Source organism: Zychaea mexicana (assembly GCF_025766255.1).
Source record: "Zychaea mexicana strain RSA 1403 chromosome Unknown BDB00scaffold_19, whole genome shotgun sequence".
Classification (NCBI taxonomy): Eukaryota; Fungi; Mucoromycota; class Mucoromycetes; order Mucorales; family Lichtheimiaceae; genus Zychaea; species Zychaea mexicana.
The window spans coordinates 424,026-449,099 of record NW_026516682.1 but is presented as its reverse complement, the minus strand read 5'-3'; the positions used below and the strand labels follow the sequence as shown (position 1 = coordinate 449,099).

At 39.9% G+C, this 25,074-nt stretch overlaps 7 protein-coding genes across 7 annotated transcripts; 1 reads left to right on the top strand and 6 right to left on the bottom strand.

Annotated features, from left to right (window-relative positions):
- Positions 1–130: 130 nt before the first annotated feature.
- Positions 131–2,683, bottom strand: BDB00DRAFT_927324 (uncharacterized protein; the record flags this gene model as incomplete). Its single annotated transcript, XM_053128877.1, has 5 exons — positions 131–1,371; positions 1,451–1,637; positions 1,723–2,253; positions 2,346–2,387; positions 2,456–2,683. The coding sequence occupies 5 exons, from the start codon at positions 2,681–2,683 to the stop codon at positions 131–133; spliced, it is 2,229 nt and encodes a 742-aa protein (XP_052981986.1).
- A 2,156-nt stretch (positions 2,684–4,839) lies between these two features.
- On the bottom strand, positions 4,840–6,314 carry BDB00DRAFT_212945 (uncharacterized protein). The gene is made up of 4 exons (XM_053116482.1): positions 6,225–6,314; positions 5,665–6,149; positions 5,406–5,592; positions 4,840–5,329 (listed from the first exon to the last, which is right to left on the bottom strand). Exons 2-4 carry the CDS (start codon positions 5,878–5,880, stop codon positions 4,878–4,880), a joined length of 855 nt encoding a protein of 284 aa, XP_052981985.1. The 5' UTR covers positions 5,881–6,149; positions 6,225–6,314; the 3' UTR covers positions 4,840–4,877.
- Positions 6,315–7,332: 1,018 nt separating this feature from the next.
- Positions 7,333–7,971, bottom strand: BDB00DRAFT_786229 (60S ribosomal protein L24; the record flags this gene model as incomplete). The annotated part of the gene is made up of 4 exons (XM_053120591.1): positions 7,333–7,635; position 7,714; positions 7,797–7,871; positions 7,967–7,971. The coding sequence occupies 4 exons, from the start codon at positions 7,969–7,971 to the stop codon at positions 7,333–7,335; spliced, it is 384 nt and encodes a 127-aa protein (XP_052981984.1).
- A 7-nt stretch (positions 7,972–7,978) lies between these two features.
- BDB00DRAFT_813199 (VPS4-associated protein 1) lies at positions 7,979–9,226 on the bottom strand. The gene is made up of 2 exons (XM_053122743.1): positions 9,145–9,226; positions 7,979–9,053 (listed from the first exon to the last, which is right to left on the bottom strand). Exon 2 carries the CDS (start codon positions 8,972–8,974, stop codon positions 8,336–8,338), a length of 639 nt encoding a protein of 212 aa, XP_052981983.1. The 5' UTR covers positions 8,975–9,053; positions 9,145–9,226; the 3' UTR covers positions 7,979–8,335.
- Positions 9,227–10,032: 806 nt separating this feature from the next.
- On the top strand, positions 10,033–10,736 carry BDB00DRAFT_786227 (uncharacterized protein; the record flags this gene model as incomplete). The annotated part of the gene is made up of 3 exons (XM_053120590.1): positions 10,033–10,065; positions 10,232–10,244; positions 10,336–10,736. 3 exons carry the CDS (start codon positions 10,033–10,035, stop codon positions 10,734–10,736), a joined length of 447 nt encoding a protein of 148 aa, XP_052981982.1.
- Positions 10,737–14,089: 3,353 nt separating this feature from the next.
- Positions 14,090–15,570, bottom strand: BDB00DRAFT_897580 (uncharacterized protein). The gene has a single exon (XM_053128523.1). The coding sequence runs from the start codon at positions 15,547–15,549 to the stop codon at positions 14,422–14,424; it is 1,128 nt and encodes a 375-aa protein (XP_052981981.1). The 5' UTR covers positions 15,550–15,570; the 3' UTR covers positions 14,090–14,421.
- A 1,614-nt stretch (positions 15,571–17,184) lies between these two features.
- On the bottom strand, positions 17,185–18,377 carry BDB00DRAFT_786225 (uncharacterized protein; the record flags this gene model as incomplete). Its single annotated transcript, XM_053120589.1, has 2 exons — positions 17,185–18,032; positions 18,320–18,377. 2 exons carry the CDS (start codon positions 18,375–18,377, stop codon positions 17,185–17,187), a joined length of 906 nt encoding a protein of 301 aa, XP_052981980.1.
- Between the last annotated feature and the right edge of the window lie 6,697 nt (positions 18,378–25,074).

The following is a 25,074-nucleotide window of genomic DNA, read 5'->3' as shown; positions in this document are numbered from 1 at the left end:
TGCTGGAAACGTCGCGATTACTACAACTAGCGATCCCTTGTTGATATGAAATATATTATTTATTAGCAAAAATATGCTCTTGACAAAGCAATAATTTAAGTACACGCGCGCGCAGTAGAAGTTTATGGTGTTAATCGTATTTCTCCTTGTGCCAAGTCTTCTCATCCTTCTTTTCCCAGTCACCATCGTCTTCTTTCCAGTCATCATCATCCCCTTCCCAGTCATCATCGTCTCCTTCCCAGTCGCTATCCTTATCCCATTTGTCACCGTGGTTCCACTTTCCGATCTTCTTTTTGCCCTTTCCATGGTACTTGTCATAGGGGTAAGTAAGATAATAAGCATACTCAGTTCCTTCAGAAGTGACAGTGATGCCAGGGATATCGGTCGTGATGGTCTTTGTCCTGGTGGTGCTTGTCATGGGAGAATCTGTATGTCTGTCCGTTTGCGTCATATAGGAGGTAATTGTTCTGGTCGTTTGCGTCGCATGTGTCACATGCTCCGTCACTCTATTACTGTCGGTTACTGTGAGGATCATAGTTGTAGGCTCTGAGAAGGATGTAACATATTCAGTTGTGCCTATTGAAGGTTCATCGCTAAACGTAACGACAAAAGTCTCGGTTGTTGGAACTTGAACCAGTGTTTCCACGGCCGTTGTGTATGTTTCTCCAGGAATGACAAGGGTCATATCAGTAAGTAAGGTTTCAACAGTTGTATAGACATTCGTAGCAAGGTTGGTGATTAGGGACGTATCGGTGGTAGTGATCACATCGATAAGAGTGATTTCCGTTGTTACTGTTTCAGGAGGTACAGTAATTACCGAGTCAGACACAGTGATGGTTGTGCCTGGTTCGGTTATGACGATTTCAGTAACTTCTGTTGACGTCAATGTATTCGTAACCAATTGCGTCGAAATATCAGTGGCAGTGCTGGTAAGTGTTTCTGTGTCGTATATCTCTATTCTGCTTGTAACAGTTGTTGGCGGTTCGGTCACCGTTACTTCAGTAGTTTGTACTTCGCAGTCAGTGTCGACATCCACAAAAAATGTAGTATGATAGTCTGGAGGGAAGGTATAATCGGAAGGTAGCGTAAGTACGCCAACATCGGGTCCGTAAGTCATCGTTGTCATAGCCACTGCAGTTGATGTGTATGTTGTGGTGACGACTTCGACCATAGTAGTGGTGCCTGTGGTTGCTCCCCCATTGCCTGGACCGCTGCCTCCATTTCCAGGTAAACAATCTTGGAACTCATCGCAGCCGTCGCCAGCAGCAGCATAATCATGAATTTCCACACCAGTTGGGTAGTATCGCCATCCATAGCTGAGCCCAATGATGTTCCCGGCAAAGGCGCCTGTTGTACCATCAAGTACGTTCGCTGGAAAGTAGCATAATTAGCGTCTTATACTTGAATTTTTTGGGCTTCGTCATACATCTATGAAAGCATATACACATACCTTGAGGTGCCAATGAGAAACCTTCAAGCTGACTTGCAGTGTTTCGAATAAAGGTGATCTCGCCCGTGACACTATATTCACCGTTCAGGTTCACTGGGTAGATGTTGTAAATAGTCTTGCATGCATTGAAGCCGTTGCTTGGATTGTTGCTGTTAATCTCAACCGTACTGCCAGCTAAAACAGGAATCTTAAAATAGAAATTGGAAAATGATAAGTGTTTCAATTAGAGCTAGAGAGCCCCACTCTGTAGAATATGGTCCTTTTCTACTTACGTTGAAAACAACAAGTTCATCGTCGCCTTGGCTCCAGCCACCTTGAGGGCCGTTCCAGTTGCCTTGATTGAAAAAAATAGCTGAAGGGTCGGATAGAGTACCTTGAAGATCACAGCTGGAGCAAGTATTGAAGGTGAAGATCGAGTATCGCGTGCTCGACGAATCAAGGACATTGACAGTGCCGTCTGCGTTTAGCTGCACATTGGGCGTTAAGGATGAGAGGAGTAGCGAGGCCACAATGGATACGCTTTCCACAACATCGAAATCAACAGGACTCGAATCGGTAAACAGCGAGCAGCCTTCGCCTTCAGAGAGCAGCCTCAAATCTGCAGAGACACTGACAGACTGATAGAATACGCTTCCGCGAATTCTGGTATCGTATGTATCCACTTCTCCTCCAATAACCAAACCAAATCTGTCGACAATGCTTGACCCGCTGCAGCTGAGCGCATGATTAGCGTTGACTAGGTAATTTGGTGCAGTGAAGGCTCCTCCAACCGCCAGAGGACCCAAAATGTCTTGAGCACCGCCCTAATATCCATCCCATTATTCAAACAAATAGTGTTAGCGACGTTTTACGTGCTACATGAAAAGGGAAACTTTTATACTTGAACGACTTTTACAGTGATAAAATCTCCAAAGAAAACTCCGGTGAAATGGCTAAACTACACATATCATATATAAGAACAGGTGATTCGCAACAGTGCCTTGACATTAAACAGCGTGAACTTACGACTTCGGCGGCATGAGTTTCTCTCTGAGCAGGGCAGAAATGATCAAAGTCCTCAAGCACATCTCGTTTATCAAGACGGTGTGATTTTACACTTCGATTTCCAAGCTCGGCAATAAGATTCCCAGCTGAGAATTTCCCTGGATCTGGCACTGCCTGAACAGAGACGATTGCGAGTACAGCAGTGGCTGCTGTTGCCAAGGTAATTCGGACGACGTGGTTAATCCACATTTAACGAATTTTACAGTAAAGGAAGTGGAAGACAGTGTTTTGAAAAAGAGTAACTTGAAAGTATTTTTCTGCTTGTCCTTAAGAACAGGAATGCAGTATCTGGGAGAAGAATGTTTTCAGGACTGGTGGGAGGATGATAACCTGCTTGCATTCCGCAGAATGTACCAGATCGTTTCGCAATGACAGTGGTACACAACAGAAATTATTTCACCGCCATACGTGCTTCCACTGACTGTCAATTTATTTTACATTTCAATACAGACATAAGATTTATTTACGTTTAAATAAGACACATCATCTTCAAGAAGTTTGATATTTTTCAATATGAATATGGCTGTAGTTATATGTTATCTATTGAGTTTGGTTTCCGTTAATGTGTCAGCTACTAACTATTAAATTAACAGAACTCAATATAATATATATGTATCTTTCAAACCATCAAAGCAGCTGGTGCCTCTACATCGGCTAAACGAGATAGTCTGTACTAGCTTATATAGATCTCAGGCTCCTGAAACAGCTATAAGCAAATATACTGGTGGCAAAAGTTCGTATAGCACAAGAGATATGCTATTTAATTCTTTACCTACCTACATCATAGATTTATATGAAGTATATATGACAGTGTTACATTTATTGAGGCTATACAGTTTATATACGCCTATTGAGAGTATAGTGGATGATATCGAAGCTATATACACCTGTAAAGGCGTACACTGTTAACTATCCATATCATACTTGTGGCATATCCTTGCTCTATCCTCCAATAAATTACGCAGCACTGCTACTTTTAACTGTTCCCTTTCAAACACAATACAGCCGCAAACATTAATGAATATTATCCGAGACTTCATCAACAAGCTACTGTAGAGTGAACGACGAACGCAGTCCAAAATAAAAAATGTAAAAGTGTTCTTTAAAGCAGTAGAATCGTACAAACAAGCGAACAATCGTCCACAGGCGGTGTAGCTTCATTTACGATACGCGATGTTAAATATCTAACGTGATATGCGTTCATAGACGCTTGTTGATCAAACCAATACTTTCTGGGAGCTCTCAATTGCGCCATAACAACATTCAGAACTTATTTTACTCCTGTTCGCGTTGCTCAGAATACTAATCTACATGCGCAACAGGAGCAATCTCTGTCTTTACACTCCCACTATCTTCAGAATGCTAATTAGTACGGCGCAGGCTGAAATATACATAACCAACTCGAGCGATTCGCTAACTAGCAAACTGAAGATATGGGAATCACGTTCAGTATCCTCACACAATCGATTATTATTATACATATAAAATCCAACAGCAATATAAACGAGCGCAGCAGCTATAACAGATGCAAGTTGCTCGTAGGCGATATGATGTGTATACGTATGCACGCGATATCAATCACGAGGTTCACTCATTATACTTATTCAACTCTGTCTTGGTCAATATTTACGATTGTTATAACAGTCCGAGGCTAGCAACAGCACCGGAGCATTAGGCAGATGTACTATAGTTGCAGCAAGGCGATACTTACATACTTTTTGTGGTGACGTTTGCGGCAATAGATTTTTTGTTCATGACTTGCCTTTGTATTCTCTATGAACAAAACCCTCAGCTTCTGCCAATGTAAGTTATATCTCTACACTGCTGTTCATCATTATTATGTATCCTCTTCAAGATCGTTTGTGCGAAATCTGCTGTCACCAAAAGTCATTACAAATAAAGGAAGGATGTGCGGATTACAACCGAGATAATGGAGCACCTATCACCTCGTTTTTAAATTAAAATAGCTTTTACTGTTAAACAACCACGTTGTTCGGGATGCTGTACGGAACATGCTTGACGAAGAACTTTTTGGACCAGCGAGAACTGGAAACATAAATGCACACATGATCACTTTAGCATGGTAAAGGATCATTAAACTAAATCATAGTGCTAATAAAGACATCTAGAGAATAAATGAGTGAGACCCTTTATGATTTTTTAGTTGAAGCAGTAAGTATGCTTCGGTGTGTGACAAAGAACAAGAGTGCACCCGATTTACTCGATCGCTCAAAACAACTTTTTCATTATAATTCGCAGCAATGTTTCTTTTCGGTGCCGATGTGTTCTTCTCAACTACACGGATAATATTATTGAGAGTATGGTAACATATAAGCTAGAGTCTAGAAAGAATGTATATATTCTACAGCACTAGGTGAATTTATCACCACTCACTGTCATCTTTTTCCCATTTGCTGTCATCTTTTCCCCATTTGCTGTCATCTTTTTCCCATTTGCTGCCCTTTTTGCCCCATTTCTTCTTCTTCTTCCATTCGTCCTCCCAAGGATCGTTAATGTACACTGTCTCTTGATCTGTTACTGTAACAGTTGTCCCGTCATTCTCAGTGATAGTGGTAGTAGTCGGTTTAGTGATAGTAATAGAGTTAGTAGTGGTGGCAGTAACTGTCAAGCCACCGTCAGTTGTCCTCGACGTGGTCGTTGTCGTAGTGGTTGTGTTTGGAGAGCCTGGATTTATTGGCAGGCAGCCTTGAAAATTGGCACAATTGGCAGCGGGGTAGTCGTGGATTTCTACACCCTGAGGGAAGTACTCCCATGTGTAGTCCAAACCAATAATAGTACCAGCAAAGTTACCCGTCAGGCCATCGCGGATGTGGCCTAAAAGCAGCGATGAATATCATTAAATAAGTTCAAGTGGTTCCTATGAGCCTAGTATAAGAACAAGAAAAATTACCTCGTGGTGCAAGTGAAAAGCCTTCCAATTGACTGCCGGTTTCCCGAACAAGAGTGAAGGTACCACCAGGAACAAATTGGCCGTCTTCATTGACTGGATAAAAGTTATAGATAGTTCGACATGCATAGAATCCCTGGCTAGGTTGGTTGCCGGTTAAGCGAAGAGTGCTGCCATCGGTTACCGGAATCTGCAAAAGGGAATTTTTGCTAATATTAGTTATCTCATATAGCAACCAAAAAAATAGAGACCAAAGTCATACATTAAATACTATAGTGTCGTCCTGGCTGGGTACATCACCGGACGGGCCATTAAAGTTGCCATCATTGAAGAAGATACCCGTTGGATCGGAGAGGGCTCCATCCACTGGACAGTTGCGGTCGTTGCAGGTATTGAAGGTCATGACCTTATAAGGTGAATCGCCACCAAGTGAAACGATCTCCCCTCCCTCGCGCATAACAAGGTTAGGTGTCATCATGGCAAGAAGGCGATTAATATCACGAGATGCTTCTTCGACTGCGCCAAAGTCGAAATGCGCAGTTCCTTGATCAGTGTAAACATCACAAGGTGGGTCTTCTTCGTGAACTTCGTCTACGGTTCCACCGCCTGCAAGGAAAGCATCACCATGTACGTCGGTATCGATAGTATCGGTAACACCACCAACGACTAGACCGTGGCTTCCGAAGGAATTCTGAAAATCGCCGTTACATACAACTTCTTCGTTGGCATTAACGATATAGCCAGGTGCTAAAAAGTGGCGACAGAATCAGTAAAAAGAATCATTATAGGATCACGCATGTTATCTATGGCTAGCAAACTTACCAGTAAATGTATCGCCAACAGCCAAAGGGCCCAGGATGTCTTGACCACCACCCTAAAATTTTAACCATTCAGGTAAGTTTCTACTATCTATATACTAGACATTTAACAGAGAAATATCTACCGTGATGAAATCATGGAAAAAGATACCGGTAAAATGTAAGAACTACACATTTTAAGTACATAAAGCTAATTAGCGAACACATGAGATTTAAAATGTGCCTTGTAGCGACGCTCACCGCTTCACCAGCAAGGGTATCAGTCTCGACGGGACACTGGTCACCTAATTCATCTGGAACGGACGTCAAATCACGCTTTGTAAGGCTAGAACGTTGAAGTAAGCCTGTGTCGTATAGATGGGTTAATGTTTCGCCAAAGAAAGGGAGGGCATGGATAACCGGCGCAGCTGCTGCAGCAGCAAATAAAACTGATGTAGCTAAATGGATTTTCATCACTCTTGACGATCCAGCTTACACTATTACGGCTTTTAATGAAGGACTTTATATATTAATCTGCTACACAATATGTGATTCTTCTGCTGTACCAGGTGCTTCGAATACAAATTTTGAGTTTCAAACATCACTGCATTTTGGACTTGATACTCGGGTAATATTTCGGCGATTTTGAGAGGAATGTCGTTATATTTGGGCATATTACTCCCTGTAGAGGTTTTTCTTAAGCACATAGACTTTATCATATTGGGGGCTACTACACGTTTGCAAACGATTGGCATACGACTAGCACAGACATAAGCGTCCGAGAATTTACTGTGAGTATATTTATGATTCAAATGATATGCTTATGCTACGCCGTGAAGTCCTATATGTTCTGGGACAGATCTTATACGTGTAAGTATATCCGTCATAGAAACACTATATACATTCCAAATGACGGTATTATGCAGTCCTGAAGCCAATGGTATCATAAAAAAAATCATTCTCCCCAAGCATAAACACAACTTGAAAAAGTATCCGTTTGATTCCATCCTTCCTTCTCTAAATCTGCATATATCGCTCCATCGGAAAAACGTACATTCAGGTGTTATGGCACATATCAGGCGTTTTCAGCATTTCAAAGCAACGGTTTATTCAGAGCTACACCCGGTTATTGCTTATTTCTTAGCAGCCTTAGCAGCACCCTTGGCCTTAGCCTTTTCTTTGCTCTTCTCGATAGCGGCCTGACGAGCAGCAGCACGGACTTCAGGCTTCTCGGCACGCTTGGCGCGGATTTCATCCCACGAGGAGCCACCAACAGCACGCTCAGCCTTGACGGTGCGGCGGGTGCGCTTCTTGACGATCTGTTCGGTAACACCCTTCTTGTTAAGGCGACGATAGATTTGAGTCCAGCGGATCTTGCGAGGGCTCAAGCGCTGCAAGAAGTACGACTCGGCCTTGCCGTTGAGGAAGCGGAAAGTCTAATTCATAACATGCAAATGTTAATAGCGTGAACGAGCGATGTACGTTAATTTTTTCGTAAATGCGTTCGTGCTTACTCTACATTATATTTGAAGAGTTATAATGATTAGCAAGCTGAAAAAAAGGGGAATGACAGTTGCACCATGCATCGTTAAATTACCTGCTGTCACTGCGGACGTAAACTTTGCCCTTGGAAGGGTAGATCTTGTAACCGGAGAACGAGCAAATCTCGAGCCTGAATAGAATAGTATGGTAAATATGGATGGTCGATGGATATGCACTACATACAACAGATGGATGGATGGATGGATGGATGGACTGATACGTTACTTCATGGTGATGTACAAAGAGGGGGAATCTTGATTTCGCGGATTGGCCAACAGGGAATATCCCCTCCCCGCGGGCGCCAGTAAATTTCAGACATAGTCACACAGCCGGCAGACCTACCAGATTGCATTAAGTGGGTGCGAACAATTGCAATGCTTACAGCAGATAACTCTTCCATCTGATAGAAAATGCTTTTGGATAGTAAAGGCTTTGTAAAATCCATTACAGTCAATGGTTTGTAGCAGATTGGTGCTATAGTGCCATAGTTATCACCATAGGGACGTGTTATGGTGACGAGCCAACGAACTAAATAACCAACCCATTTACACAAATTCTTTTGTTTTGTCAACAAAGGCCAAGCATTAATTTTGTTTATTTTGGTTGAGTTTTGGGTACTTCTGGAAACTCCAAATCCTTCAATTTGTCGGTTGCTTCTTTCTTCTGAATCTTGCGAGTGTATTCCCGTTGTCGCATATAGAAATAGTCCCTGTTTAGCACAAAACGCACGGGCTGTTGCGGCGATTTCGGCGTGGTGGGCTCTTCCGTCTTGTCATCCTTATGATCTTCCCCTTTTTGCTTGTCTTCATTGTCTTGTTTCTCCTTTGCATCTTTCTTGTCACCATCGTCACTTTTTCTTTTATCCCCGTCCTCGCCATCCTTCTTGTCCTTGCTAGTTTTATCGTCATCGTCCTGCGAAGGCTTTTTCCGCCATGAATTCCATGCCGAGCCTATGCTGGCCACCAGGTCTGAGACACTGTCACTTTCTGGAGGACGGTCCTCGAAGCGTTTCTTTGCCCTTGGGCTAGACGGAGCCGATTTTGTCCCACTCGACCCACCGACACGAGTGCAAAAGTTGGTATCGCCTAAATGCGACCGACAGATGTAAAACCAGTCGAGATTACTGTTGTCTGCCAATGTCAATACGACTGCTGTGAATTTGCTACATATATAGCACGGTCGCTCGTTTGTCGTTAATCTTGCAATGTAGAGGTTTTGAATTCGCTGGCTCATAGAAATGAAGAAAACACAGCCGTTCTGAAGTTGAAAAATCGGTCAGGTGCTAGGCGCTGCGTGCAATGCAGATCGATTGGTTTGTGTACACAGCAATTAAAGTTTCGCATCATATCAACCAGCTTTTCTGATACTTGACTTTGTCAACATGTAATTACGCTCAATTGTAGCGGTATGTTTGATTGGAATCCACACTTTATTTCCCAGCGAGAGGGTCCATATTCTTCTCAACTCTGAATAAACTGGTAATAGGTACAATTCTACATATCTATTATATGAAGATATCATCCGCCTTGAAAACTTGCAAACATTTTTGCCTGCTATTGTTGCTTATCACTTCTCTTACCTAGCAACCCATAGTAAACGAGTGAAGCGGTGTAACAGGGTGTGGGAAACCCTCCACCCCCAACAAGGGAGCGTGCGCGGGAGCGAACGTCCCATGAATGAAAAGGGAAACTAGATTCTGCATGTCAACGGACGACCACCGTAGTAGATGTAACAGTGCTTATTAGAGTGCTATAGATTACGTGAGCACAACAGGCAGACAACCTTTACTATGAATTGGTACAGCTAGTGTATCATAATATGACCAGTTTGCCTGCGTCTTTGTTACGTAAGATGCTCTTCATCGACACCCTTCTTCTTTTGCAAATACAATTTGTGCTAATACATCATCAATTCTTGGTAGACTCTCGGCTTTAAATGACTTTGTTTAGGGTTTAGTATTTAAATTGGGTAGATTAGCAGTAAAACAGGCGATCCCAAGGAGCTTCAGGGTTCTAAGTGCTATAGACAAGACCAGTATAGTTAAGAAACAATTCTGTGTACGCTCACGTGGTTTTTTTTACGTACCACATCCGAGTTGAACTTTCCAATATCATGACCACCTCTAGAAATCTTAAACGGTACATAATATGCATTCAACATCGTTTACTAAACTCTCTGTTGTAAAGCTGCTATAATGGAAATCCATTCTTGTAACGCACCATTACAGTTATAGTTGTGTATGGTTAAAAATTAACAGCTTGATGCCAATACGTGTCGAGGAAAGGTAACTAATGCTTGTTGTCATTCATGTACTATATACTGACGTAAGTAAGCGACATTTTCACAATCGCATCTTCCTACTCAACCAAACTAACATGTTTCATAACTTGACTTACATTACGATAAACGAAAACAACAACAATACTGTAACAACAAAAGGACGAAACAAATACTGTGACAATCATACAATAAGCATATATTATTGTTTAGATCAGAATGAGAAGTAAAAACGAGTTCTGCCATCAGAGATCATTTTCGTTTACTAAGCCGTAAATATAAAGTTACACGAGGCTCCTTATGCACTACATGCGCAGGTAAGCCGTCAGACGCAGCACTCTTCCTTTCTGGTGTCATTCAAGCAGTTGTCATGACACAATCAGTATTTTTCCGCCCAGCTCCAGAGGTGAAACCTGGTGACACACATTCCGTCCTAACAGTAGCCACTCTCAAATTTGGCCCCGCGAACGAGTCAGTCGAGAAAGGAAAACGCGCTTACGCAGACCAAAAATATGACGACGTGGTCAAGCACTACACCTGTGCTCTTGATGCCTTGCAAACGGATCGATCTTCTTCGGTTATATATGGTCATCGAGCTGCTGCGTACGATATGCGAAGCAAGTACAAACTTGCAGTGGAAAATGGTCGAGCGCCGAACCCTGATAACAACGCGACTTGTCCCGATCCATATTTTGCTCTTGGCAATGCGTTGCTTTGAAAGAGAAATTTCGTGAATTTGCATCTTTGTATTAACGAGGCTCAGAAGCTGCTCCTCAAGAGAATCCACACCGTGGTATGTATGCTTACTACGAAACATGGCTAAGTTCTGGATCGTGCGATTAATTAGAATCAGCTCTTTGTGCAATCGCTGCCAAACAAAATACTTTACCGCATCCTGTCAAAAGTATCGACCCCAGAGCGTGCATGTTTGGGCATGACCTGTCGCTTTCAACACAATATTATGTTTCGCAAATGGCCGCACATGTGCCACGCAGTAGTTGATCTCGATGGTGGCGTTGACTTGACTCGGATGTTACGTGGCGAGCAAGATCGGGACGAATGCTTATCATTAGCCTTATCCGTGATTATATCCAAAGTCGAGTTACTGTGAGCAAGTCCTTCAATGTTTCAGTGGCACTTGGGCCAGTTGATAGACACGGCTGTGGAGTCGGAATAATAGGAATGGATGTAAAGAGGCAGAGTTGTATAAGCATACAATGGATGAAGTATGCCGAGATATGACACCAATACAGTAGTTGAACAATATACACCAGTTATTTCTGCCATAGTATCGATTGTAGCGCCAACTATCTAGTGAACTATGACTGTTAAGTCTACAATGACAACACCTGAACCAGCCAACACAGTTGAGGCGGCCATGACTACAAAAGCATCAACAGAATCCTCAATCCGATCGTACAGTCAGCCAGTCTACATCGCCAAATAGTATGTAGAATTGTTGCTATTAGTGATTCTGGCATGATGAAGAATTCGGAGTGCCATAGAACAATATGGATAATTGAAAAGCGAATGGTATATATTTCGTTAAGAAGGAAGAAACCGCCTTTTTTTTTGGCGATATGAAGGTTCGATATGTATATATAAAAAGTGTAGGAAGAGAGAAATAAATGGGGAGAAGTTACTTTTTTCTAGGTTGCTTGTTAATGGAGTAGAAAGTGCCTTTTAGCGTTGAACAGCTTTTGTACTCTTTGAACTGTCCATCAGCCAAGCCTTGCTCGTAGCAAGCTTTCCAACTCATTTGTTTGTGTGTTTGCAAGTACTTTTCTTTAAATGTATGGACTTACTCTAGCAAAACTTGAATTTTGTTCCCAAAAAGAGCGGAACTGAATTTCACTTAGAGTATTTCACCTGTGTGAGCATATGCAGCAGCCAAGCTTATACTTGTCCTTCTCGAAATTCAGCGATCTTCTTTGTTAAAACACTAATCCGCAACAACAGACAATTAGAGTTTGCTTGCATTAGAGAAGGAAGATCTTGTGGAAAATAAAAGACACTATTGCGCTGCTGGTTAATCTGAGCACATTGTCACCAAGTAGCCGTGCATCATGGTTGACCTAGCACTGCATTGACGTGTAGTAAATATCTGTTGTTGCAGATTGGTGTTTTGACAAAGAAGATCGCTGAATCTTGAGAAGGACAAGTATAAACTTGGCTGCTGCATATGCTCATACAGGGTGAGATACTCTAAGTGAAATTTAGTTCCTGCTCTTTTTAGGAACAAAATTCAAGTTTTGCATATAGGAAGTTAATTTATATTTATTAATTAAATGATAAATCATTTAATTTAATAATAATCATTAAGTGTCAAGCGTTCTAGTAAATTTCTAATTTCATTGAAATTTATCTGAACTTAAGGTGGCGACCGTAAAGGTCTAGCCTATATGTTTAAATATAAATAGTGTTATCTGTTCCGGATTAAACACATTTATATAAAACATATTATTTAGAATTAAAATAATAAAAAATTAAAAAATTAATTTCTTTTTTATTTTTATTATTTATAATCCACTGTTAATATTAATTAATTAAAGTTCTAACAAATTAAAATTTGTTGAACATTTAATTATTAATGATTAACTCCCACACTCTATGCGTCAAGGTGTGGCACAGACGATGTATCACGTAGGATGGAACTTTCTGTCCACGATTCCAATGCACGAATGTTTGGGGGCAGCGGTGCTTGTGGAGGCATCAAATCACCTTCCTCGCACTCTTGAGCTCTGTACTTATGGAGGCATGTCTCGGTATATAAAATTCCAGCGCTCACCAAGCTTTGCACTAGTTTTATGTTGGTAGGCCTATTTTGTTGGGTAGTTTCCAGGATCCTCTTAAACTGTTTTTAAACTTCTGTGGTCACAGTCATCAATGTATCAACGGTGGATTGATGTTCCTAGATAGGGAACTACTTCTTATAATATAAAAAAAAAGGGTTTCATTAATAAAACAGATATTATAGTTTAAAAAAATTTTATATATTGAAATGTATTTATTTTAATTTTTTTAGTTTTTATTTTTTCATTTATTTTTTCAAAAAAGTTTTTAATTCATATATAACTTTTTAAACCATATAAATGTGTTTAACTCATAAAAATTATAATGTTTTTTATTGATTAATCCCAACCTTATAGTAGCAGAATAGTAATGAGCATATCCCTCCTTTAGGTGTCCTACTATTAGTTGTCTAGCTATTAGTTGTTTATTAATTTTGTTATAGTTAATAAGCCTGTCCTAACCGGTATAGCCATTGATGGCTGATATAACTTTAATCAGAATCATTACTATCTTCATCTTCACTTCCATTTTCATCTGTATATATCTGACTATATTCAATGATTAACTTCTGCATTTGCTCTTGACATATTTGCATAATATCATCCCTATTTGTTTCTTTTGCTTTTATTAAATCAATATAATATCTAAAGTATGAATTAAAGAACCTTTCATACTTATATTTTTCCTTTTCAAGTTTCAAAATAAGGTCATCAATAAAAGTACAATTATAAGTATCATTTAATTTATCCATACAGGGCTTACATGCAATCATATACATATATTCACCCCCACCTGATTCACATTCATCATTTTCAGAATCACCCTATGAGGCATCTGCACCAGAGGTGTTTTCTAACATTGCATCAGAAATATGAGGATTTGAGGGTTGCTGAGAATTTGATTTTTCAGTGTATGTTTCTTTTATTTGTGTATTTGAAATATGAGGAATTTCAATTTGCTGAAAATTTAAATTTTCAGCAACTATTTCTTTTGGTGGTAATGTATTGTGATTTTCATAGTATTTCTCATATTTATGTAATTTTTCCTTTAGTTTTACATCCTCCTTTAATGTTTTCTCTTTACTTTTTATAACAGAAATAATATCTCTTTCATTATTCGCTTTACTTAAATTATTTTTAGATGACTCTTTTTGTTTTTTTGATGCTTTACGTTTTATTAATAATGTATTCTTTCTAATATTATAATAGTCTTCACAGCCGAGGTCGCAGACCGACGGCTTACTATTATTATTCGAGGCGTAAGCACTGATTCAGGTTGTGTTACCATTTTTTCTTTATTGGGTCGAAAGTCTAAAGAAATAAAATATGTGATATATATATGCTATAGCTGTATCATATACAAGCGACTGGGAAACAAACAGACAAACAAAAGGGAGAGGAGGGAGGGACAATCTGAATCAGTGCTTATGCCTCGAATAATAATAGTAAGCCATCGGTCTGCGACCTCGGCTGTGAAGACTATTATTCTTCGGCTAGCACTGATTCAGATTGTGAATGCAGAGAAACAACCGTCGGAAGGGCCATCTGAGTGAAATCTGTAGCCGTCTCTCGAGAGATACAGTAGAAAGTGTCAAAAACCGAGGAGGATAGCTAGGAACCATAGATCAAAACATCGTCTAAAGACGCCCCCGCTTGCACCGCTGCGGTCGAGCCAAGAGCTCGAGCCTTTGGTCGTGCGGTACCTTCAGGTCTTGGAATCATATCAAGAAAACGCTTGATGTGGTTGCTGATGCGCTCTGCACTGATAGCTGTGTTGTTGTTGTGTACTACCCAAATAAGCTTGTAAACATATTGGCGTGGACCATTGTTGAAAGGATAAGAACGGCGACAAGGCGTTTGGCAAAAGCGAGTGTGATAATCAACATATGTCTGGACCAGACAAAGCAAGGAGGTCTCATGTCTGTGGATATGAATGACTTTTTCAATGCGTTGTTGATAGCGCTTTTCCTTTGGGCGAGCAATCACCAGTCGTAAATGACGGTCTGTTACATTGGTGCGACCATCGTCAATGCGTTCTATGTCGGATGGACGAAGGAAACCCGTAATGGCCAGTAGGAAACAGAGCTTGCAGGTGAGATCGATTGCGCACATAGTGAGATTGTTGCCAAGGTCGACAATGTTGCGGATAACAGGTTGTATATCATATCGTGGTCGGTCGAACGAACGGATGGTCTGATCGTTGAGAGCGGAAAAAAAGTCTTTGTAGTGTGTGTCGTTTGCGAAAGATGATGTGTCGTCATATAGGTCAAGAATGGCTGATCGGTAATTAGCACATGTACCTGTAGCCCACCCAAGATGAACATGACCATAGGCCAGGAAGTTGACCAGCTGTGCTGGATTGGCTACGAAAGGATCGATGTCGTGTTGTCTGGTCCAGCAAATATAACGAGGTTGGATAGGTTGATAGTGCGCGTTGCGCTGTTGAGTATGTGCGGGATCGAGCATGATGGATGTTGCGTCTGTGCTGAGACCTGAAGCAGTTAAACGGCGCCGTTTAAGTTCCAAGCGATCATAGTCCAATGGGGATTCTTCTGCAGGAGAGATTGATCGTCGCCGGGTGCTGCTTGAATCGCGTGGCGCGGTATAATCTTCGGCTTCGAGATGCTGAGCTGTTGTAATGTCGGGTACCAAATCGCGCTCGGCCATCGAGGTGTGATTATTGTTGCTGTTATTCGTTCTTGCTGAATCTTCTGTATGGTGCGCTGAAAGAGATTCCATGGGGGGCAGCAATAAACTCGGCGATATGGTGTCCAAGGATGTAGAAGGCTGTCCGTAGCAATCGCCTGTTGATCTGGTCTCCAGCTCATGTATGCCTTGAGCTTCGCGTTGTGGTGAGAAGCAAAGCAATCCAGATGATGTGGACCCCATGCTTGGTCCAGCTTGCTGAAATACTGTGGGCTGATGCTCCATTCGAGTTGACGTTGAAGCTGTCAGGATGGTGGGTCTGCTGGGTTGAACTGACTCGGAACATACATCAACTGTATGCGCGTATTGGTTTCGAGACATTCCTTCCAGATCTTCATTGCGAGTGTCATCAGAGCATGAGACCGGGTCCCACCGAAATGATTGACATATGCGATCGTTGTTGTGTTGTCGCAATAAAGACGTAGAACCTTGCCACGAAGTGTCGGATGTCGTATTGTTTGTTGGATCGTCAGGAGTTCCTTGAAGTTGATGTGATGCTGTTGCTGATGCTGACTCCATGTCCCGGCGATCGACGTGCTGTTGAAAACCAGGCCCCATCCCCGATCTGATGAATCCGTGTAGACTTCTATCTGGGGGTAGAAGGGATAAAACTCTGCCCGTTCCAATATTGTAGATGCTCTATCCACCAGTGAAGCTCTTGACGTACCGATGCTGATAGCTGAATCTGCGAGCTCCATGTGAGTCCTCGAGCTAGCATCCGGTTGCGCCAGGCGATCATCTGGCGAGTGTAAAGACGTGCTGGCAGTACAGCTAAGGTTGTGGCTTGCGCTTTCCCGATAAACGAGGAAAGAAGACGTACTGTTGTTGTTGCTCTGTTCAGTAGACGTCGTGCTTCTCGTCGTAAGTCTCATAGTTTCGTTGGAGGAACAGAGAGTTGCATGGTCTTGGTATTGATATGAAAACCGAGATGATCGATTTGTTGAGTTGGTGTGAGATGAGATTTGGTGTTGTTCACCAAGAAACCCAGTGCGCTCAGTTTGCTGAGTACCGCTTGAGTGTGCTGTGATGCTTGCGCTGACGACTTGGCTGCAATCAGGACATCGTCCAGGTAAGCCGAGATCCGGATGCCTCGTCGGCGTGCCCAACGAAGCACTGGTCGAAGGACTTTCGTCCAGACAAGAGGAGAAAGTGAAAGGCCAAACGGAAGAACGCGGAACTGGTACGTCTGATTCTGCCAACGAAACTGAAGAAAGCGTCGCGATCGGTTGTTGACTAAGACGTGCTGAAACGCGTTCTCGAGGTCGATGCTTACAAGGTGATCGTTTGGTTGTAGCATGCGGCAAACGTGGCTGATGGTTTCCATCTTGAACGATCGGTTCTTCCGCAGATACTGTAAGTTGAGAGGTCGTAAGTTGAGGATGGGTCGTAAGCCCCCTGTTTTTTTGGGGATGGTGAACAGTGTGGAATGAAAACCGTTTTCGGTTGTTCTTTCGATGGCGCGGTTCTGCAAGAGAGTGTTGATCTCGGCGCCGATTGTCTTCGCGGCTGTTGGTGTGAGGTGGTGATACTGATAATTATTGGAATCGTGACGTCGGGTAGGTGGAATCGTATGAAAAGGTATGGAAAATCCGTTTTTGACGACGTTGTGGATCCATGGTGAGTCGCAAAACTTTGACCAAGCAGAAGCAAAAGAGCTCAAGCGCCCACCTACTGGTCCTCGTCGTGGTTGTTGTTGTTGCTGCTGTTGCTGCGTTTTTTGCCGGATTTCTTTTTGCCTTTCTGAAAACCCGATTGGTTGCCAGAGTCACCACGTCGTTTGTCACTTGACGTCTCATCTAACTGTTTGGTAGTACGAAAGTCGGATGACTTTTGTTGTTGTCGGCCTCCGGATTTGCCACTGTTCTTCTGCGTGGATCTGTTACGGGCAGCCTTGCGAAGAGCTTGGGATAACTGTGTATATTCCAAGACTTTACCAGCGTCCAAAAGTGGAGCGTTGGGCAGCGACCCAGGGGTATTAGCTGGGGCGTTTTTGAGGCCAGTATCACGACATATATTATCACTTCGAGTCTGAGTGATAAAGGATGCCACATCCGAAACAAGAGTGTGGATGGTGTTGGCGAAACGTAAAGCGGTGTCAACGTCCACTTTATTGGTGCGTATTGTGTCGTGAACGAAAAGATCGATTGGTCGAGTGAGCCCTGACAAGCGATATTGGATATCGCGAAGTTGACGATCAATGCGTTGACCCTGAGCACTAACTTCAATGTCGTTAAGTGGAGGAGGCGCATATTGACGACTGGTGTTGCGTGGACACTCGTGAAGAAAGCTACGGCGAGTATCGTCGTCAAGAGAGTTGCGAAAGAAGTCTTTTGTCATGCCCGGAAGGGCGTTGACTAGAGCCGGATAAGGGGTAAGCAAAGTAGTAGGAGCTTGCTCTGTAAGATTCGGATCGTCATCTTCGTCCTCTATGTCAGTATCCTCGTGTGCTGTCGGAGGAGCGTCAGCAGGATGAACAGAGGTGGAACCATGGTGTTGTTCAAGAATAGTGAGACGTTCTTAAATTGCTTAGAGAATAGTGTTAATGTCGGGCGTAGGAGACTCATCAGTCATGATCAAATGGACTCTCGACGGTTGTGTGTACCAGGAGCGAAAGAAAAAATGATACAGCTATAGTATATATGTTTCACATATTTTATTTCTTTGGACTTTCGACCCAATAAAGAAAAAATGGTAACACAATCTGAATCAGTGCCAGCCGAAGAATAATTTATATCATATTTTTCATAAATCGTCTTTTCAGCAAATTCTTTGATATTTATATTTTTATTATTTAAAAATATACTTAATTTATTGGTATCAAGGACAATTTTGTCATTGTTGAATGTGATTGTGTTGTTCATGTTTAATATTATGAGGTATTATTTTTATATAAGAAAAAAAATTCAATTTTTATTTTTTCAAGATTTTTAAATATATGCATACCAAGACATACATACATAATTTAATATTATAAAAATTATTTTAGTTACACCAACTTATTGTAGCTATTCATCCAATTAGTACTAATAAATCAGAGCATAATCATTATAACCTCGACCGGTCCCCTTAGGCAAGGAATACTTGGACGCAGCCTAACTTGACAGTGAAATCCTTAACTAAAATTAAATCACTATTTACAGTAGATTTAATTGTTAGGGATTGATACTCATATCGTGCTCTAGAGCTTCCTTAGCTACTTTGTATAACAAAAGCACCGTTGGATCTTCCTTATATCTAAGCCCAAAAACTGAACACTTCTGTTCAATAAAAACATATGTAAGTGCAGCCAGTGGCGGGCAGCAAAGGTGCATGGTTGCTGTTGTTGCTGTCGTTATGGTTATCGTCAATGAATTCTGAGATTGTTTTCGACGTCATAATGAAATGCCCCTTTGCCCAGAAATTGCTAGGCAGCTTTTTCATAAATCTTGCTTTAGGGTGATTGATAAATTTGTCAGAAATTTTGGTGCAAATGCTTTTGATGGCGATGGTAAGTGCAATGGGTTCCACATGATACTTTTGATATATGTGGTTGCAATAGACGTTAAGTCAGTGTAGAAATGGCTTGCAACTACATTCTGTATCTCTAATGCTTCCGACACTGCTTGGACAGGCATAAAAAAACAGCTGCACACTTTCCACCAAGTCATTCTCTGTTATGTACTATGTAGCTGTTTTGGGAGTGGTTGGTATTTAACTAAGCTTAGAATAATCTATTTCAACAGGATAAGCTTTAATATTTTAATCATCATTTCAAATTTGTGAAAAATATTTTACATTTTCGAAATATATCAAAATGCCAAGAAAAATAAAATTTATTTTCTATATCTTTATTTTAATATTTAAATAATGAATTATAATGTATTCTTCAAATAAAATCTATAGTTTTTAGATATTCAAAGAAAAGAGATGAATTATTAATTTATCCTTTTCTTATAAATAGTTTATTTAGTAAATAGGATAATGAAATTAGCTTATAATATTTACTATTTTAGTTTATTATTACATTAGTTTAAACTCCAAAAAAGAATTCATTCTTTTTTATTTCTATCTGGGAATATTATAAAATTTATAATTTTATGAATATTCTAAGATATTCTAAGAATTGAATGTTTCTATATAACAATGAATAATCACATGATTATTTCTCTATATTATACAAAAATTTAAAATGCAAGTATGTTTAAATTCTAGGATAAAAAAATAAATATAATAACATTCAATGTTTTAATAGAGAAGAATTATTAAATAATTATCTTTTATTGAAAATAATAAATAAAAGATAACTTCATTATCCTCATTATTATTTCTAAAAATAGAGAAAATATATTTTCCTTATTTTTTAAGAAATGGATAAAAGTTATACTTTTATCTCTTTTCTTTGAATATCAAGGAAAATAAAAATTTTATGATACTCCCAGGATGGAAAGAAAAAAGAATGAATTCTTTTTTGGAGTTTAAGTTTAATTTAATAATAAATTAGAATAATAAAAATTAAGAGATAATTTCTATCCTTAATTATAATTATTTCTAAAAAAGATACATTTACCAAATGAACTATTTCTAAGAAAAGAATAAATTAATAATTCATCTCTTTTCTATAAATATCTGAAATTTTTTTTTTTTCAAAATTCTGAAAATACAATAAAATTAATAATTTAAATACTAAAATAAATATAATAAAAATAAATTTTAAATAATTATCACAAATTTGAAATGATGTTTAAAATTTAAATAAAACATTAAAGTTTTTCCTGTTGAAATAGATTATTCCAAGCTTAGTTAAATACCAACCACTCCTAAAACAGCTACATAGTGCATAACAGAGAATGGCTTAGTGGAAAGTGTGCAGCTGTTTTTTATGTACCTGTCCAAGCAGTGTCAGAAGCATTGGAGATACAGAATATGGTTAATAAGCCATTTCTACATCGACTCAACGTCTATTGCAACCACATACATCAAAAGTATTATGTGGAACCCATTGCACTTACCATCACCATCAAAAGCATTTGCACCAAAATTTCTGACAAATTTATCAATCACCCTAAAGCAAGATTTATGAAAAAGCTGCCTAGCAAATTTTGGGCAAAGGAGCATTTGATCATGATGCCTAAAACAATCACAGAATTTATTAATAATCACTATAACGACGGCAACAGCAGCAACCATGTACCTTTACTACTCCCCCTACTGGCTGCATTGACTTATATTTTTATTGGACAGAATTGTGGTTAAAGTTAAGTACAGTACATACATAGCACAGATTTCATATTACTATTAAGAGCAGCTGCAGCGGTCGCTGTTACGAACCTGTTATATTAAATTTAACAGGTCATTTAACAGCCAGACCCTGCAGCGGTTGCTGTTAACGTCCTGTTAAATTTAACAGCCTCAACAAATTCTGTTAAATTTAATAGTTTCTTGAATCGAAAAAAAGGACTTGAAAAATAAAGTTAAATCTCACTTCATTCTTTGTTTGTATTCTTCAAAATGAACCACACTACTTCTAACGCCACTCCCCCATCTGACGTTACTGCCGCTGCCCCCCTGTGCAAGAGAAAGGGCAAAGCTTTTAGCAAGGCCGAGGATATTGCTTTGGTGAACGCGTACTTGGGGACAACCACTGACGAAGTAACGAGCAATGACATGAGCGAAGACACCATGTGGTCGCTCATCAAAGACGAATTCGTCAAAGAAACTGGCAATCCCTTTGACTGAGATGTCTCCTCGCTACAATCTCGATTTAACTCCATCTTGTCGCAATGCCAATTCTTCTCTGCTAGCTATGCAAAAGTCTTGGCTGTAAACGACAGTGGTTTTAACGACGCACAAAAGGTCGGGCGCTTTTGCATATTTCATATATAACTTGATGTATCCTTAAAGATAAAGAAGTGACTAAAGATGAGATAATAGTTCGACAAAGCCTGTGAGTTTTATGTTGATAACCGCCCTGTCAATAGTGGCAAAAACTTTGGCTTGAAGCACGTGTGGCATATGCTTGCGGAGCAACCAAAGTGGCAACCAATTGTTGCCAAGAAGAGTTGCGAGCCTATGGTAGAAGGCCAAGCAAGACCCATCGGTCAAAAAAAAGCCAAGGCCAACAAGAGAAAGCGCGCTCACGACGAAGAAGAAGAAGAAGAAGAAGCAGATTCGATCGAGAGAGAAACGTTGAAGACGATGCGGATCCAAACAGAGATCGATCGTGAACGCGCTGCAACTGCAAAGATGAGCGCGCATACGTATCTAATGATGGCTCGACATGCAGTAATGAGCGTGGATCCTCATGGATTCTCCTCTGACAGAAAATTCTTCTATGAGGCCTTGCAAAAGAAGATTACCCAGGAATTCAAGAAGATACTGGAGGAGGACAAGAAGAAGAAGCAGCAGCAGCAAGTGCTGGAAGAGGACGAGGAAAGGGATTGGGAGGAAGATGGCGATGACGAAGAAGACGGATGTGAGCATCAATAAAAACGTTTTAAATTACGTAGCCAAAAACCAGGTAAGTATTTATCTTAAAGGACAATTTATTCGTCACCATGACATTGCCAGATATGCTCGACAAGATCTTCTAGTAGACGTCTGTGGGTGTCTTTGTCTTTAACTTCGCGTTGACGTCTTTGACGCATAAGTTCTTCCAGTTGTCCACCATGCTCGATGGATGGCGCAACAGTGAAAGAAGAAGTGTCGTAGTCCAACTCATACTACTTGTCATACCCATCGCGCTCGTCCTCAACGATCATGTTATGCAAAATAATGCATGCCTTCATAATGTTTGACAGGTGGGATACATGCCAGGAGCGTCCAGGCTCGCGGACTATTGAAAAACGTTGCTGCAGTACCCCAAAAGCGCGCTCAATGTCCTTACGGATAGATTCTTGCCGTTGAGCGAACAACTAGATCAACAAGGTTATTATTTACATCTGATAGTGACAATAATATAATAAAGAAACGGTACCTTTTTTTTGTTACCCAGTGGGTGTCGAATGGTCTTAACGAGTGTTGCCCAAGTTGGGTAGATCCCATCGGCCAAGTAATACCCTTTGTCGTATTGTCTGTCGTTGATGGCGTAGGTAATAGCTAGGGAACGACCGTTAATGACATCGTCGAACAATGGGGATTTGTGTAAAACATTGAGGTCATTACAGGAACCGGGACACCAAAGAATGAGTGCCAAATCCATAGATCATGTGAAGCAACGGCTTCCAGGATCACCGTTGGGCCACCTTCCTTGCCAGACGTATACATTCCGGCCCAACCAGTGGGACAGTTATTCCACTTCCAGTGCATGCAATCGAGGGATCCCAGCATGCCTGGGAATCCCCGTGCCTCTCCAAGGGCCAACAAACGCTTGAGATCTTGCTTGTTTGGGGAACGAAGATATTCGTCTCCAAAGCATTCGATGACGCCTTCACAGAATCTCGTCAAACTCTCTCTTGCTGTGGACTCGGCAATCTTAAGATACTCATCGACAGCATCAGCAGGTCCGCCATATGCTAACATGCGCATAGCTGCAGTTCTTTTGACATAAGGGTGGGAGCCGAGTTTTCCGGTCGCATCCTTTGTTTGTTGGAAGAACGTGTACTTCTGTTCAAGCTCTTCCATTATGCGCAAAAACAACTCGCGCTGCATGCGGAACCGACGACGAAAAAAGGTTGCATCATATCTTGGGACTTGGTTGAAATAGTCCTGCATAACTATCATCTGAAACATGCTGCGTTGACGGTCGATAACCTTGCGTTTTGGCTTTTGACGTGCTTGGGCAGCGGAAACCCTTCTTTCTCGAGCTTTTTCCAAGATACGTGCAGTGATATGTCGCTTATGACTGCTGTTCTTTTCGGATTGCTCATTGAGAATTTGTCTTTGTCCACGTTTTTCGAAGAATGCTGAAATCATCGTTGTTTGGAAGATTGTAAAAAGCAATATTTTCATGTAGTTCCTGTCTATTCTTTTATTTCAACCAATGACGTGTGAACTTAACAGCTTCATAACAGTAACCGCTGCACGAAATGCCCTGTTAAGCTGTTATGCACTATTAAGTGGGCTGTTAAACTCTTAAATTTAACAGTTTCGTAACAGCGACTGCTGCAGGTGCTCTAACAAGTCTATACTTTTTGAAGATATTTTCAATATTATATAAAACCTTTTTTATATTTTCAGATTCTAGATATTTTTAATATCATATGTTTTGAAAAATTTTATAATATGTTTGAATAATTGTACACATAAGTAATCATTTTCAATATTTATAATTTCTTCTTCTTCTCTTTCTTCTAGTCTCTCAACTTGTTGAGAATATCTCTCTTTTTTAAAACTAATATTTTTATGTTTTGAGCAATTAATTTTATTATTAATTTCTTCTTTAGATTTTTTTATCAATATATTTATCTTATCTATAATCATTTTTATTATTTGATATAATTCATAAAACATTTCTTTTAGTTTTATTTTGAGTATTTGGTGAAGGAGCACTCATTTTATCATTAATATTATATATAGGTGAGTTATTCAAAATTTTTATTACTTTTATCTTTCTTCTTTTTTTAATATTTTTATCAGTATTAGTATTATTTCTTTTTATTTTATATTGTTTCCTATAAACATTATTATAATCTTTTAGGATTGTAATTTTAAAAGATTTTGTTTTATTATTAAATTTAATATTAACTTCTAGTATATTCTAATTCTCTATTTCTTTTGTAATAAATATCCTTTTCACATATTTTAAAAATGAAGATTCATTCATTGATTTCTCAAAATTATCTATTTCATCTATTATATCTTTTTTTAAATTAAAAAAATTCAATTTTATCCATGCATTTCATACAATTTTTTTAAAATCCTATGCTGTGTTTTTGATAATAATACTCCAGAAGTGTTCTGTCTTTAGACTTACATACAAGGATGACCCAATAGCGGTCTTATTATACAAAAGTAGCCAAGGAAGCTCTGGAGTATGATATCTAAAACCATCAATCCACTATTGATACATTAATGACTTGTGACCACAGAGGTGTAAAACAAGTTCAAGAGGATTTTAGAAACTGCTGAACAAGATGGGCCAACAGACATAAAGTGAGTGTGAAGCTTAGTGAGTACTAGAGTACTATATCCTAAGACGTGCCTCTACAAATAATATGGAGCTCAAGAATGTGAGGAAGGCGATTTGATGCCTCTACCAATGCCGCTGCCCCTAAACGTCCATGCATTGGAATCGAGGACACAAATTTCCATCTTACAAGATACATCCCCTATGCCACACCTCAACAATATAGAATATGTCCATTCATCTAAAGAAAGGTAACTGAAAACTCACAAACAAATGAGTTGGAAAGCTTGTTACGAGCAAGGCTTGACCAATAGACAGTTCAAAAAGTACAAAAGCTGTTCAATGCTAAAAGCCACTTTGGGAACTAATTATAACTTAATAGAACATTGATTAATTAGTATTAGTGGTGAGTTATAAATAATAAAAATAATAAAAACCTTAATGTTTTCATTACTTTATTAATTTATAAGTCCAAAAAAAAAAAAGAAAAAAAGAGGTTCATGATAAACCTTTAG